The following is a 17,042-nucleotide window of genomic DNA, read 5'->3' on the forward strand; positions in this document are numbered from 1 at the left end:
ATTTCAACTCCAGAAAAGTTCACTGTTAAATGCAAGGGCCCTGGTCAGTGGCTCATGCAAATAGTTTTTCTTTCTCTGTGGTTATTGAAATTACCTCAGTTCTTGCACTCATCTAATAAGATTATGCTTTTCAAAAAAAGATGAGAACAAAAGATAATCTGAGCTATCATCTATTTTTTAATTTGTGTTATTTAAAAATATACCAAAAGTTCATTCAGGAACAATTAATGCCTTCTTCAGCTTGTACATCTTGTAACCAACAAAATTCTCGGAAGAAAAAAGTGTTTTAAACACCAATCTAGGAGGGTGAGGTAAGAAAAGGTAAAGGTATTTTTGAAAATAAATTTTAAAACCAACCACCATCTTTGATAAATACTTACCAGTATTCCTACTGCAGTAACTTTCTGGTAGCTGTGGTGGACTAAATATATACATGTAAGTATGGTATGACTGGGAAAGAATCATAATGTGTTTGAATAAAGCAACTAGTATTGGAAGAGGGGCAGGAAACAAACCAACAAACTGGTACAGAATCAGTAGCAGGACAATGCACAGAAGTAACTGAGCCACAGATTATTATTTTTTTTTTGGTTAGAATACACTGTGGAGGATCATCTTGTGAAATACTATTTTTCCCTTATTCTTCTAGCCTATGATGCAGCCTTTTTATCACAGAAAGAGTGATCTGAATCAGGAAATTACTCCTTATGTTTGCTGGTTCTTTGGTTCCAATTATTCCAGCACTCCGGGTCTTACATCTGGGCAATTCTCAAACTCTCAGGGCAACTTGGTGTACAAGAAGGAGTCTGGTATCAGTACCTTCTCTGGGACAAACAGACTATTTAGTGCTTTGTGAGCATAATGAGTGTTCAGATCAGTTACAGAATGTTATTTCAAGCCCTGGAATCAGTAAGTGTGCCAAAAGTCAAATCTTTATTGGGAGTCCCTTTCAGCAGGTTCCTGCCTTGCTTTAAACATCTACTGGAGAAAACTCTCAGTAATATTTACTGTCTCTTTTTTCCCTATGTATTTTATTAGTGTTTGTGCTCACTAGATTATCTGATCTAACCCGGTCACCCATTTATGTCCATACTGCACCCAGTATCTTGTGTTGTACTCAAAAATAGAAAAATGCTCCAATTTCAAGTGGGTTAATTAAGTCACTTTTATTTGCTTCTCTGTCTTTTGTAAGACAGTACGCTAAGTAACAGAAACATAAAAACTCTATATGAAGAAAAAGAAATGATGTTGTTGGCCTATCAGTGACTCTGGAGCCCAGGACATTGCACTTCTCTCTCTAAAGTCCCCACACAACCAGAATACTGCTCACAGGCTTATTTACATGGAAAGCAGCAGCAGAGCTCTGCTTCCTTACACTTCTCCACGGATTGGTGTGCCTGCCTCTCAGCCATCACGTTTCCCTTTTGCTGAAGTACCTAATGAATCATAAATCATTTTAATAGGATCAGCAAAAGACAACCAGGCTCCACCTTCATCAGAACAAACTAAGGATCTGCTAAAAGAAGGAATGCATCTTCTGCACTTGCACTGTTGCTTCCAAGATGTACGAGTTTCAGAGCATCAGTTGTCTGTGTAGCTGCTCCAAGGAGGAAGACGTGGAAAGTGTTATGAATACCCAGAACAGCCTGAAACTCACTCACTCTGCTATGTTCAGATAGCCACACGATGCCACTGCGTGAAGAGGGGTCCAGCCCTCGTTGTCTTGTTGGTTGACATTGGCTCCATTTTCTACCAGGAACTTCACCATGTCCAGGTTCTCATCTATACAGGCCTGAGGGAGAAAGGAGGGAGGGGAGCAAGGGGAGGGAAGAATTGGAGAGAAGGAAGAAAAGTGATGGTGTTAAATTGGTGTTAAATCAAGTTGAACAACCTCCCTTTGCAGTTTATTGTCAGGGGGCAACGCCTGGGCTGAAGTTCCCACACCGTGCGCTAGCATATTTCGAAACTTAAAGTAGCATGAAGCTGGGAACTAAACCAAATTAATTTCAGAAATTTCAAAAAAATAATTGAAACTCAAAGAGTCCCCAGGTGGACCATCTCTGAATTTGCCTAAGCTTTTGTTTCCCTCCTCTACTCCATGCTTGGCTCCCTGGAGCGGGGCAAAGACACTGTAAAATGATAAATCTGTACTGGCTTTAGGTGTGGCATCAGATTCCTTTAAGCAAGGCAAGCTGTGTGCTTTTGGAGGTGATGCTGTTCCCCCCAAATATCAGCAAAAAAACATCAGGAAAATCACTGAAACATCACTAGCAGTAGGGATGAGCAGGGCAAACATAACCTGAAGATGACCGAGTAAAGCAGCCCCCCTGTAGATTGGGTGGTGCCCTGTACAGACAGAATTACAGCAAAAGCAGAATTTTGATAGAAGTGGCTGCATACAAATCGGATGGGACGCGACATGGCACACTTGGCCTGACTTCCTTATTCAGCAGCAGCCGTTTATTTTCCTGACTACAGCAAAGCACAACTTTCTCTGCTAGCCCTACAGACCCAGCGAGCTGTGGACGAGACCGCCAACCCTTTATGAGCTGCTCCATTACCTCCAGAGCCTGCACTTACAGAGACCTGCGAGCTTTGAAGTTGCCAGGAGAAAACCTAGCGAGATTTTCAAGTCTCAGCAGTTCTGTTAGGTGGAATTCCTCCTTCCTGAAATTCCTGGCTGCAGCACGTTCTGTGGCGCGTTCGCAGCTCACTGGAGGCTGCTATTTAAGGATGAGCTGGCAATTTAATACGTATGTCCCCGTGCGTGTGCCTCAGCTGAGAAGCACCAGGCATGACTGGGAGGCAAAAGGACCGTCCGTGACCGTGTTCAGCTGCAGAGACCTCGCTCCTCGCTGCGAGAAGGGTGATCCTGGCCGAGCGGCCTCCAAAATCCCCAGCACTCGGTCCTTCACACTGCCTGGTGTGGGCAGATCCAGCACTGTTCTTCTAAAGTGAGCACCGCTCACTATTCTTCATTACTTGCTATGACAGGAGAGGAATTGTGTTGAAGCAAAGCCCCCAAAGAGACAATCCTGTGTTACCTGCCATGCTCACCTGGGCTCCACTGCTTATACCAAGGCCTGAAGCTGGGACATCCCACTTGTTACCTGTATTTCAAGGAAAAGCTCAAACGAGGCTCCTATGCTACAGACACCAGCATCCCTCCGTTTCTCTGGTTCACAAGCAGCCATCCACAAGGCTGGCTTTTCAACTTCTTTCCCCAAAGGCAGCTGCAGGAAAGGCGGTTGCAGCCCGGGCACTTGGCAAACGGCACCAGGCACATCTGCATCTGTGCTCAGGTGCCAGTGGGTTTCCCGGCCCTGTTTGACCTCGTGTTTTGCCACACAGCCCTTCCAACAAACCACAACGCCCTGGGGACCAAAGGGCTCTGAGCTCGGGGCAGTCCCAGGGCCCAGCACAGCCGTCAGGTCTCAGCAGTGCAGATGCAAAGCAGCTTTGACCACTGGCCTGGGGAGCAAGGTTTGCTCCTCGGCCCTCTTATTCAGATCACCTGCACAAAGCAGGGCTGAACCCGACGTCAAACCAGGCTGCTCAGGGCCTGCCCCAGCCATTTTCAGGTGGCTGCAAGGATGGAGACTCCACAGTTGGTCTGGGCCCCAGCTCCAGTGCTTCGGCATCCTCTGGGTGAGGAATTTTTCTTACTCGTAAACTCGTAACATTCCCTTCTCAGTTCAAGAAGCAGTTTTTAAAAGAATCTGCGTCCGAGCCTGCAAAAATTCAGAGCTAAGATGCACGTCACTGCCACCCACATTGAAGGTAATACAGCACACGTTTCCCCGACACATCTCAAACAAATCATACTTAACCCTATTGACGAGTCCATTACATTTTAACGTGGGAACACAACCGTTCCGTACCCATTTTTAAATAAAACTACCATCACGTACCAGCGCGTTGCTCTGACAATAGCCAAGACGCGTTTGCCCACACAGAGGCTCCTTTTGAGGACCGTCACGTCTGGCCAGCTGCGGAATCACAGCCTCGCAGAAGAATTTTATCAGCGAGGCTCTGATAAAGCAGCGAGGCGGGCGCTGCGTGCCTGTGCATACTCACTCCAGAAGAAAGGCAGCACAGCAGCACTACCTGCAGCTTAAGTGCCGAGCTAAGTTCAGCTTCGAGAACCTCTTCATACCGTGAGCTTTATGTGCATTTGATAGCTGGAGTGCTGTATTTACACTGTTTATCATTTCAACCACTCCAACAGCTGCCACCCACTACCTCTGCACACGCTGGGAGCAGGCCAGGAGAAGAGACCAGAACTTCCTCGAGCCACTGGATATGCTAGACTCAAAAAAAAAATAGTTTAGATCCATAAAAGAGCCCCCCCCACACACTTTTTTTTTTTTTTTTAATGCTTGTTATTAGCCTCATTATTCTGCTGGTCTCCATCCTGCATGTTTCCTAAGGAATGCGTGCTGGGAACAGAAGGGATAATGGGATAAAACCCCACCTGTTCCTACAAAGAAATCTGCAGTAATTTGATTCGCCCGGCCCCTGAAGAGATAAAACGATGACAAAGTGACATTGGGTCAAAAAAAGCTACATGGGTGCTGACAACAGCAGGCAGGGCCTCGCTTTCCCAAGGGAACCACCACAGATTTCGTGCTTGCTGTTTGCATTGGTGCTAGAAATTTGCTTCGTGGCAAAGGTGGATCGAGCCCTTAATGGAGCAAAAATGAATTCCGGAATATCTGAGCAAAATAACCTCACTCCACCCTTCTGCACCTATCGTGAAACACTGCTGTTGGCGCTGTGTGATCAAGCGGTGTGATACCGCTCGGCAAATATTTATTTTAGCATTAGTTAGCGCCACATACGGACAGGCCTGAGTGGAGCTGAGTAACGTGAACGGTTGTATAAACGGCCCGGGGCTGAGCCAACGTTAGCAGGTACGATTCTGTCCTGCCACAAGCATCAGTATGTACGAATTGTGTAATATTGCAAAAAACTGTATTGGCCGAGATTCCTTTTCTCCGCTGCATTTCTAGAAAAGAAATGTCAGAAGCTGGCATCCCGCGGGGGCACTGAGCAGCCCCTCAGCAGTTCTCCAAATCCCATCACCATCTCCTGAAAGAAACTATCAGGCACAGCATTATTTGCAGCGTTTCTTACAACAGTTTTAATAAGGCTTACAGCAATAATTATGAGGTTAACAAGTGGGATAATGAGTAAAATGAGGAATTTCTAAAGATCCCCTAAACTTCAAGAACTTCAAAAACCCTATCAAAGCTCGTACAGGCCGAAGGGCAGCTTGCAGGGGTGGCAATGTATTCCTACATGGGTTTTTAAGCATCAGCTGAGTAACATTTACGTGTTTACACAGAATTCACACTTGCACATACATTTGTGGTGTTAATTGCTCCATACACAAGATCGCTTTACTGAGCTATAAACAACAGGAGCTCTCCCTGCTTAGAAGTTCTCAGGGCACATATTTGGCCACCTAAAATTTGGAGAGTCCTGACTGCTGACACCCTATCCTATCCTCCTCCGTAAGTATCTGTTTTATGTTTTATTGAGCTTACCTGCTAAAATTAAGCACCGTAAAACACCCTATAAGAAAAGAAAAAGTTTCACTGAGTTTCAGAGGGTAAAGTTCACCTTTTGGTTAAGCAAAATAGGTTTTCTGAGGTTACTGGAGGAAGGAGAAGAGGACAAAGAGGAAGTGAAGTGGCAGATGTGTCCTCCCTTAAGTACTATTAATCCTGCAACCTTAAATTTAGGAGTGGGTAACTTCAGTAACCCGAGAGGATCTATCGCTATGCAAAGTTCTCCTCTTTTATTTGGTACAGCGTTCCTTGGGAGCACTGTAAGAGTAACTGCATCGGACTGCAGTATCACAAAGCAGGCACCTGCCCCCCAGCCCTGAAAGGGAGAAAAAAGTCAAAAGTAGTGCTGCCTTCCCCACGTTAATAATTTGATGAAGCACTCTTGCCCTATTCTGCTGTTGGAATTTGCTTTGCAGAAAGAGAAGCAGATAATTGGGCTTATTTCTTCCAAGTTTAGTGGCTTTGTTTCATGTGTAGAACTGCTGCTAGTACACTACAAGAGGCTAAACTGCAGAGCATAGATTTTTTTTTCTCTCTTTAACTTTTTAATTTCTTCTTTACCTTCTATCCTCTACTTGTAACAGACAGAGCACAACCTTCACGGAGATGAGATAAGCCGAGATCTTCAGCAAGCTGATCTCTTGCCGTTCTGGTATTTTTCTTGGCAGCGGGTGAGACCCACGTACCTCTGGAACAGCACTGCTGTATTACAGCTTCAGCAGCCTTTGATGCAAACTGCACTCAGTGCCCAGAATTACCGACAAACCGCTCAAAGAAAGTTGGCTCGTACAGTTTAAATCCCGGGCATCGGCGGGCAAGCCTCCATCCCCAGCTCATGGTGTTCCTTCTGCTCCTGGCAGGGGCCCAGCATTTAGCAGTTTTTCCATAGGGAGGAAGTGCTCAGTTTCTAAAATTTGCAGATACGGCATATTAGCTTCCCCCTCTTTGATAACAGGTGTAGCCCTTAGCAGCCAGGGACACTCGCCGGATTTTTTCGCCAGTAGCCGCTGCCAACACATTCTTCTTTAAAGCACGGAGTTTACATTACAGCAACGAAAAGGGGCCACCAGGAAACGTTACAGAGCAGCTCTGCAAAACTCTGCCTGCCTGGCAAGGCTTGTTCAGCAACCAGACACAATCTGATCGTTATCTCGAATGAAACCTCATTATTATAATGGCATTGTTAGCCTTCGCTCCTTCCTCGGAGCGCACAGAACACACAAGCTCCGTCTAACTTCTGATGAGTATCAGCAGCGCAACAGCTCCAACTGCCTGCCGAGGCTTTCGGTTTGCATATCTCCTGGGCATCCCCCACAGGAGGGAAAGAGAGAGAGAGCAACACCAGGGAGCAGCAGGAGCCAGATGGGATCAGGCTGAAGCGTTCACGGCACCAGCAGTCGAGCTCCAACAAGTCGCTGGGTGGAAACGTGCGGCGCTGCTCGCTTGTAGGGGATGCAGCAGCTCCGGTACACCCCACCCTGTGCTGCTGAGGCCTCACCCCGAGTGCTGGGTGAAGTTTGGGGCACCACGGTACAAAAAAGGACATAAAACTATTAGGGAACATTCAAAGGGAGGCTACGAGATGGTGAAGGGCCTGAGGGGAAGACGTGTGAGGAGCGGCTGAGGTGCCTGGGTTTGTTGGGCCCAGAGCAGAGCAGGCCGAGGGGAGGCCTCATGGCGGCCTGCGGCTCCCTCACAGGGAGCGGGGGGGCAGGCGCTGAGCTCTGCTCTCTGGGGACAGCGACAGGACCCGAGGGGACGGCATGGAGCTGGGACAGGGCAGGGTCAGGCTGGGGGTCTGGGAGAAGTTCTGCACCCAGAGGTGCTCGGGCGCTGGGACAGGCTCCCCAGGGACATGGACATGTCACTGAGCTGCTGCGGCTCAAGAAAGGTTTGGGCGCCGCTCTCGGATTTAGGGTTGATTTTTGGTCCTGTGTGGAGCGAGGAGGTGGACCTGATGATCCCGGTGGGTCCCTTCCAGCTGGGGATATTCGGTGGTTCTATGAATTAGTCAATCCCCAGCCTACGACTTGTGCTACGTTCCCACTATATAATAAATACACGCAGGATGGCAGGGAGGGGAGCAACCAAACCACCTGACAAATTTCTAAGAAATTGCTTGGGATCAGCTTAGTAGAAAGGAGAAAAAAAGGAATACATGTTTGCTTTGCATGGAAAAACAGGGTTGGCTACAAACCCTGAAGAACACGGAAGCAGTGGTAGTAATTGCATGTCAGCAGCACCGTCACAGGCACCCACATTAAGCCAACTGCTTTCTCCACAACTTCGCCAGCACCATGGCAGTTTAACATAAATACATTAGGAGAACTCAGCGCGAAGGTTTTCAGGCAGAACAGTTCCTGCCAGCACTTCAGTGCCAGCAGCTCCTCAGCAGCACGGGCGCTTCGGCTGCCGCTTACCTGCGGGGTTTGGTGGCACCGTGTACACGAGTGCATCTAACAAGGGTGAACTTGGCTGTGAGCGTGTTGCACTTCTAAACGCAGCCCCACTGAATAAATATTTAGTTTACAAACAGTACGTCGCATCGCCCAGTGTCATACGATCACGTAATAAAATACCAGCAGTGTGCATACAAGAGCTTGGAATCAAAGTCAGCCGGGAAACCTGTAATAACTACTTGTGGTTTTAATTTTGGCTTGTTTAATTCCCTGGTGCTCCCTTCTTGGTTGGTTAGGATTTAGGAGAGAACCTCTGCATTTTCTTGAGGCAGAGGTAAGATATAGAAAGGGAAAAGAAGACAGGGCTAGTGCCTTGGCTTCTGTGTTACATGCTTCTGCTATGAATACATCAGTCTTGTGACAGAATCCTATCTTGGTGACTTCTGCTGTTTGGAAGAGCGAAAATCCAGTAATCCTGCGTGCCACATTCTCGTGTAACACCCCTCATGGTTCCTGCATAGAAATGGCATTTGGTAACTCCACTTGTCACATGGAAATACAACATGCAAACTGGCACATCAGACACACGCAAGCCTTTTCACCGAGCCTTACAGATGTCAGGCCAGCAGAGGCCACGTGCCACCTCTCCTCAAGCACCCTGATATTTTCCTCAGCCTCACAGGAACATGGCACCTCTTTACCTATTCAAAATGCTGCTGCTGAATCAGATTGCTCTATGAACTCACCTTATTCATCCTTTAACCGTCCTCCAATCGAGGAAAGCAAGAGTTGCTACCATCCCCAAAGCTACACATCCATCAGTCCCCTAACGCTGGTTGGCTCCCTCTGCTCTGTTACTGACACCAATTCCTGAAACTCTTTAGTCAAAGTGTTACCAAACACCCCTGAGATTCTTGCATACAACCCCGTGTCCGTGGTCTGACATTCTCACACTGATCTTCAGGACCCTCTCTGCAACTGAAATTGCCGAAGAGAGTCGCTCCATTCTTGCATACAGCAAAACAAATAATACTTTAGATTATGAGATCCTCAGAGCAGGGACTATCTGCAATTGATGAAAAAGCACCCTGCTCTCCACACATGATTGCATCAGTCAGGTAAACAACAGCAACTTACATATCATTGAACCACTGCAGCCAGAAGGGACCTCAGGAAACTTCTAGTCCACCAACCTCCTGCTCAAGGCAGGCTCCACAGAGAACTCTGACTGGTTTTCAGCTGTAGGTACAGATGTGTAGGGTATCTGTGTGTGTGCACGTACATATGTGCACACACACATTTATTCTTTGTGAATCCAGGGGCATTTTACAGCAGTGGGGAAGGACGATGATACGCAGATTTGTATCGTGTCTGCAGCCATTCTGACCCAGAACTGACTCACCTCCGTTGCTCAGACGCTTCACTTGCCCAAACCTCTAGCTTTCTGCCCCTGAATGATGTTCTCATGCTGGAAACCCGACCCAGACTCATTTGGATGGCAGAGGCTGCACCACCCATGAGCTACAAAAGATTCTGCATTAGATATGGGGCGACAAGTGGTTTTTGTTCATACAAACTCCTTCCTAACATTACCAGTGGGACTGTTTTTGACAAGATCAGACAGAACCAGATCATATTCAAACGGATTAAAATGTTTGTGTTTTATTTTGAGCTAATTGAAGAGCTGGAGTGTTAGTGCAGTGAATGCAGGCAGTAAGAAGTGCTAAGCCAGAAGCAGAATGTTCTGAGTGCATGCAAATGCAGTCTCAAATTCAATCTGAGACCACCCCACAACAGCTTAAGTCGGTTTAAACCCAGATTGCTGGGGTCCCACCTGCCCCAGCCATATGTTCCCACACCTTGCCTTGCACAAGATTGATTTATCTATATTTTCAAAGTGTAAATTAGACTTAACGAAACAGATACACCCAGAGGGTGCTGCCTGTCTCAGCTAGGTGGGATGTCCTTTTTCCACAGCATAAACCCCTTCACCACAGGAGGAGACGAATTTCCCCTCCCCTTAAGGACTTACCAGCAGTCACAAGAGAAAACTCCAAGAGCCAACATTTGCCATCTCACTCCTTAAGCTCAGACTTAAGATGGTTTTCTTTACCACAACCTTATGGCTGCAAGATTAATACAACTAAAGGACTTTGAGGAGTTTTATAAATGGTTAAGGAGTTCCTGCAAACCTGAGGAAAACCTTTACACCACCGGACATTACCTGTTAATAAACTGGACTGGAAGAATTAGCAGGCCAGTGAAGTTATGCTGCCACAACACATAGGTCACAGTCACAGGGATGAAATGGCAAGACTTACTCATGTTATATTCTCCCGTCTTAAGTCTAAAATATATGCAATATGGTTAGTCTGGAGATGAAGGGAGTCAATCTTCCACTGAGTGCAAATTTAGAGTAACTATGTGATGTCAACATACAGCGCAACGCAGCCAGCACTCCACAAACGAAGGCAAGCCCGATGACAGCTGAACAGCATCAGGGTTAAATCTGGGAACACAGAAAGAGGAGTTCACAGAAAACAAAGAGAAAAGCACTCCCAAAATAGCCTTGCAACTGTCACCACTAGCAATTGTCAGCACTGAGAGGTATGACCTTGCCATTGTGTCTCATGATCACAGCTCTACACTTAAGCGGGCATTTGTCAGAGCCGGCCCTACCAAAAATTCCACTTCCAAGCGATCCCACGTCTCCAGCAGCAGGGGCTGCATTTGCAGCGATTCTGAGAAAAAACAAAGCAGCTCTTACTGTTGGTCCTGCAAAACCACGGAGTTCCTGTACCTCCCCTTCTCTCTTCTCAGCTCTGGCTTCACAGGGTCCTTATAGCTAGAATATCCTGCACTGGCACTTCTGTACCAGGAACTTAAGTTTTTAAATCTTTATATTTTAATTTCCTCATGCAAGGCTAATTCCAAAGCAATTGTATTAGAACCAGCAGAAAGAGGTAGCTTCAGTATGAAAAAGAGCAGGGGAAAAGGGAGGAAAATGAGGTAAAAAAAAGTACTATCCATTTTCTAGTCTGATTAATTATCTATGTTGTTTATTTTTTTTTAACAGCAGCGTAGTCGTACTTCTCGTGCAAGCAAGAAGAGACATGGATTATGTCAGATTTTTCCATTGGAAAAAAATAATAAAACCCAACGATTACTAGAAGTACTCAGCAGTATCCATGCCAGACATCAAAAGAAGCTAACAACAAATCTCTTAGAGTGATTAGCACAACACAGCTCCAGGAGAGCACAAGGGAAAAGAGGGATATGTGCAGAGGCATAATTATGTCATGAAGGTAGCGTTTTCAAGACGAAATAGCAGCACGAACTATCAGGTGGAGAACTGCGTTGAACAGAAACCACGTTTTGCAGCTCTCCGTGCCTTCACACAGGCGCTGGGGACACAGACTTATTTAAGAGGAGGTAGATGTAAATATCTGCTGCGCTAGGCTATCGATGGCTTAGCTGAACATCTGTAAAATTCCTTCGAATTATCAGGGGACTTCTGTTTTCGCTATGCAGCAACGATGCTGCCAGTGAATGCTGAAGCACCACGCTTCACTTCGCCATTGGCTGGAGCTTTATCTGCTCACTCCGAGGTAGCCCTCGGCATGCCAAAGCTTCCAGCTCTGCCTTCTTTGGGAAGCTGGAGCCGTTGCTGTAAAAAAGAAAGAGGTCGGCTGGACACGCATGCGCTCCCCGCTTGATCCAGTCAAGCACAGATGGCACCAAACTGGGAAGAAAGCGGAATTGCTCTGCTGTTACGTGCTGCTAGGAGGATGGGCGCAGGCACCCAGGCCTGCCCGTCTTCTTGCCCCTCGTTTACCATTTCCAATCAAATCGCATTCTGGCAGCAGTAGCGAGGTCAGCAACGACCACAGACACACGGATTTCACTATGCAAGGAGCTGCTGGGATCAAGTCCTTCCACCAGCTCCTCCAGCCTCAGTATTTGTGCCCCCGTGCACCCAGAGCCTACACCGAACTCATCTCTCGTCCCAACAGGACCCAGCGCTGTGCCTCTCCACTTCCACCATCAGGCTTCTCCTCTGTAACTGAGGGACTGGTTTGCCACTTCCACGTTCAGACCTGAGGACATACCTCAATCAGTGACAGGCCACGCGGGACTGACTTTAAAATCCAGTCTAGATTATCATTTTACTCGCTCCCTTTTCATCATCTTCATCCCCATTAATTCCAACATGATTTTAATACCCATTATTTCAATCAGCAGCGAGTCCAGTACTTGATGAAGTGCCAACGCTAAAAATAAAGCCTTTCTGGCACTAAAAAGCAGGGACTGCCAGTTTCCCAATGGCATTAGCATTTCAAGTCTCACCAGCTCAGTCACTCTGACCACTAAGCATGTCATTTCTCTCCCGCTCCGCCAGCGCGCCCTGGCACCGGCTCAAGACGTTCTATAGAAAATCCTGCCCCGAAATTAAGGAAGTTTTAAGTTCCTGATTGAAAGAACTACATTTCGTAATTAAAAAGCTCGCAAACATTTCACTCCTGGGTGGAAAGTCGAAACGGAGCTGCTGTAGGTTCGCTCAGGGAGACGTCCTGCTGACCAGCCCCTCGTCCCTCGGCTCCTCAGGTGCCCCGTCGGTGGTGACACCGCTCCTGCCGGCGTTTCCACAAAGCCAGTGAAATAGCCGATGGCAGAAACCGTCTCTACATTACATAAACGCATGCTCTGAATTTCCAAGAGGCCACCCGAGATCAGCTTCAGCTGGCCTGGCGTGGCCTCCAGCAGCGCGGGGCTGACACGTGCCCCGCCGGGGGTCGTGGAGCAGCGCGGAGGGGCCGATGCCAAAGGAAGCCCAGCTCTGTCAGTGCAGGGGACGGATCAGCCCTCAGCCCTCTCGGACTCACACCACACCTGTGGGGATGGAGAGGGGCTGGGCCGTGCTATGGCAGCGAGAGCGGCCTGGCAAAGGCTGGGTGCGATGGCCGGCGAGCCAGGCCCGGGTGGGAAGGGCCTCCCCGGGCCTTCTCCTGCCCACAGGCACAAAAAATTGTGAATGTTTTTTAGCAGCCTAAAGGTGAGGTTGGCTACCTAACTGCAGAGCTCAGGGGGCAGGTCCAGACTGAAGCCTCAAGCTGCTGTGTAACCGTTTACTTGGATATCATGCTTATGTCAAGATGTCTGCTGTATATGACCAAAATCCTTTTTTTTTCCCCTACAGAAAAAGCCAAAAAGTCACCCCAGAGCTAGTTCTGCTTTCACAGAAACCCTCCAAACACACCCCAAAGCTCTCACAGGGGATGTTCCCTGAGCTCCCGCAAACGCTGCCAAGTCCCCACTTTGTGCTAAGCGTGGGCCAATATGAGAACAGCGGCTGCATGCAGGGACATCGAAACAGGACTGCAAATGACAAGCGAGAGGAGCTTCCTTGTGTTGATTGATGCGTTATTCAGAGGCAGAACACTATGCTCTTGGTCTTTGTACACATCATTATCTGGCAGTCACAGCAGTTTTTGTCTCGACATCTGAATCTCACCTTTGTGGCCAGAAAAAAAAAAAAAAAAGTTGGTTTATAAAAAGGAAGATACACGCTCAGTTAATCCACCGATTCATTCCCAACCCTGCAATGTCTGGACAGAGGTAATGTCTGGATACTGGTGGACCAGTACCCACCGGGGCTGAAGGGCCGTGCAGTGTCCCAGTTCCCAGCGGGAAGCAGCCCTGTGCCAGTCACAGAACTCACAATTTTCTCACTATTTTATTTTTTCTGAAGTGCAGCAAGTGGGGGAGCAAAGACAGCACTGGGTAAAGAAAACTTTCTAAAAAGAAAGTGAGTCCATGTTTTGTCCTGGCAGGACCAGAACCATTTCCAGAGCAGTTATTTGGATTTGGAGCATTATTTAACGTGGTGCAGCTTTAAGGCCATATTGTCTTTCAAACAGTAAGGAAACCTTTAAATAACTTCTGCTGTAACAGCAAATTAAGCTATACATTTTCTTAAAACAGCAAAATACTACCTAAATACAGCAGTTAAGATCTGAACTAGGGCAGAAGTTTTTAACCTGGCTGAAGTTTTTCAATTGGTAGGTGAAAGACGAGAGGAACTCATGGCTTTATGGCAGTCTGCACGGCTGCGCTGTGACAAACTTCTCGAGAACTCCTCATGCTGAATAAAGGTGTGTGCTCAACACAGGTTGGAGAAGCTGATGAAGATTAGTTTTCAAATGTCAACTGCACTTTCAGGAAGAGTTTCTTTCAACTTGCCTTTATTCACAGGAAAAAAAAATAAAATCAATTAATGCCATTAGGGCTTCCCAAATAAGAAAGGGCTTCTTTCTTTTTTCTTTTTAATCCTGTATAAAACAAATTAAAGTAAATCTCTCTGCGAGAGCCTTGCCCACAGTACCTGACCCTGAAGCTGTGCCGAGGATGTTGCCACACACTAAACTCTTGTCAAAGCATGACACCAGATACCTTACTGGTTTGAAAAACGGACAGAGCTACGGTGTCAGCTTTCCCCAGCGACATTAAAGACGTTCTGAGTCTAATCGAGAGCCGTGGTCTCTGTGATCGAAGAAAGAGACCTGAAACAAGCCTTTAAGTTTGCTGTAAGACACAGCAATGGGGTGTGTTACTTGCTGAGTGCCACACGCATGCCCTGCGTGGTTTAGATACTGCCAGCTCCGTAGCAACTCCTGAGCGCTCCGCCAGGGCTTTAGGTGTCACACAGATGCCAAAAAAGGCCACAGCCAGGGAAGGACCGAGCACCAAACCCACACGGCCACGGGAGGAGCGGTCGGGGCCAGCTCCCCACCTCTAGGACTATTTGCAGAAGCAGCAGGCAGAGTAACTGGGCCACCAGGTGAACTGCGGCAGTTACTCATTCCTCGAGTAAACCAAAAGCAGGCAGAAGTCCAGCTAGAAGATGGCAATTTCCACCTTTATTGCCCTGTGTCATCTGCGTGCACTGAGCTGGCGGCACGCAGTCCCCCAACTGCCGCTCCTGGGCAATGGGAGAAATGGAGGCGAGGGCAGGGTTTGTTGACAAAGCCATAAAGCAGTCTCGTTTCCGAGTGGCTCACACCCTGCCAGCTGAAGAGGAAAGCAGCAGTGAGCATCACGCAGGAGACCCAAAGATATCACAAAGCATCCCCCCCTCAGTGCCTAACGGGGGCTGCAGGAGAGCTGGGGAAGGACTCTTTCAGGGAGTGGAGTGATAGAACAAGGGGAAATGATTTAAAACTAAAAAAAAGGATAGATCTATATTGGATTTAAGGAAGAAATTCTTTCCTCTAAGGGCTGTGAAAGGCTCTAGTCCTTGGAAATATTTTCACAGTGGGGAGAGCCCCAAAGAATATGCAGTAGATTTTCTTCCCAGTGATCTTTCCTGAGGTCTGTGCTGCTCAACGCACTGAACAAAGGATCCGGGAGATGAGACGATGACCGAGGGGACAAAGTTGGATGATGAAACTATTCAAGAGAATAAAGAAAAAGGATGAACTGGCAGAAGAATCTTACAATACCGAGCAACTGCTGAGAAAATGGCAGATGAAATTCAACGCGGATAACTGTAGGGTGAATCACAGGCAAAAAATACACCTAGTGTCACGCAGCAAAATGAAAGGCTCCGAGCTTATTACTGCCATTCAGGAGCAAGCTCTTTGGATTATAACAAATAGCTGTAGGAAAACATCAGCTCCGAGCTCAGAAATCAAAGCAAATTCTAGAAGTTATTTGGAATGGAACAAAACAGAAAATATCATCAGGTCTCTATATAAATAGATGGCACAGCGTGCTTCTGGTGTTGTGAAAGGCTCTAGTCCTCCCCACCTGAAAAGGATGCAATAGGCAAGAATAGGACCTGAAATAGAAATAATATATATTAAAGGAAAAACCAGAAGCAAAACAAACAACTTTCCCCATTCTTCAAAAGCATTCCTTATAGATTTACGTGGCACCACAAACATGGCTTGTCATGCTTGCAGGGCACTGGAGACACAAACAGGGCTTTGGGAGAAAGACTGGCTGCAGAATTGAGAAGCTGAGAAGAGGACAAGCTGGACGAGGTGTGCAGAGAGCAGGACGCTCACTCTGCACCCGCTCAGCATGCGGCTGTGAGCAGCAGGACAGCACAGGAGGCAGCAAAGCCGTGAGCCTGGGCACACGCTCCCACCCGCGCTGCTGCAGCTCGTTAAGGCCCAGCTCTGTGCTATTTTTTCAACAAACTGGGGGGGCAGAAATCCCGTTTTAGTGGTGTGAGATGAAACCAGATTGGAGAAGGCAGAGAGCTCCGAATTCAGATTCAGAGCCATCCTGAGAAATGGTCTTGTGACAAAGTGAAGCTGGGAAGTTCCTACGTTTAGGTGGGAGCCACACAGCACCCTAAGGCAAAACGAGGCCAAAAAAAAAGAACGTGGAATCAGAGGGGACCCCTGCCCATCACTGGCTCCATTCGGGACAGGCTGGGCTGAGGGCAGCAGGGCACACAGCACCCCGAGGGCACGGCACGGCACTGCTCTGGCCAATGCTGCACATTACGGCCGCTCAGGCACTTCAGGGAGCACAGAGCTTGCTTAAGGTCTCAGCTTACCCCATCAAAAGGAGCATTTACTACTCCAATTGTCACGGAATCGGTGATCTACACCATTACTTTCATTTTGCTTTCTCATCCCCTCACCTCCACCCCCACTGGATAATTACGGCTTGGCTGCATGACTCAGTGGGGTGCTGCTGCAGAAGAAAGCAAGGCTTATTCTGGAATACATTAAAGTCAACGAGAGCTGCGAGGCCCTGAAGAAAATTATTGTAGGGCTGGAGAGACCTCCACTTAAATATGACACTCAGTTTGAGAGCAACACATTTGGACACTCCTCAGAAACTCAAAAGGAGACCAAGGCTCACTGCGAGCTTGTAAGACATCGGCTAGTTGGAAAGATGGAAAGATTAAATAAAACCAGCTGTATCTAGGTAAAAGATAAAACGTTGAAGAGCACAGTCTGCTGGTACCGGGAGGATTGTTGTGAAAGGGAAAGCAATGGCTCCTTCTCCATAGTCCCAGTTTCACTTACAGAAAAGTGGAATTCAGTCAAATGCT

General features: G+C 47.4%; 1 protein-coding gene across 7 annotated transcripts in view; it reads right to left on the reverse strand.

Moving 5' to 3' along the window:
• Positions 1-17,042, reverse strand: part of PPP1R12B (protein phosphatase 1 regulatory subunit 12B) — a 112,858-nt gene that overhangs the window by 83,593 nt on the left and 12,223 nt on the right. For all 7 annotated transcript variants that reach the window (XM_082778349.1, XM_082778348.1, XM_082778351.1 and 4 more), the window contains exon 2: positions 1,662-1,792. In XM_082778349.1, the coding sequence (XP_082634475.1) occupies positions 1,662-1,792 (131 nt within the window). The remainder of the gene's footprint in view (positions 1-1,661; positions 1,793-17,042) is intronic.

This window comes from Aythya marila (assembly GCF_965140915.1).
Source record: "Aythya marila genome assembly, chromosome: 24".
Lineage (NCBI taxonomy): Eukaryota > Metazoa > Chordata > Aves > Anseriformes > Anatidae > Aythya > Aythya marila.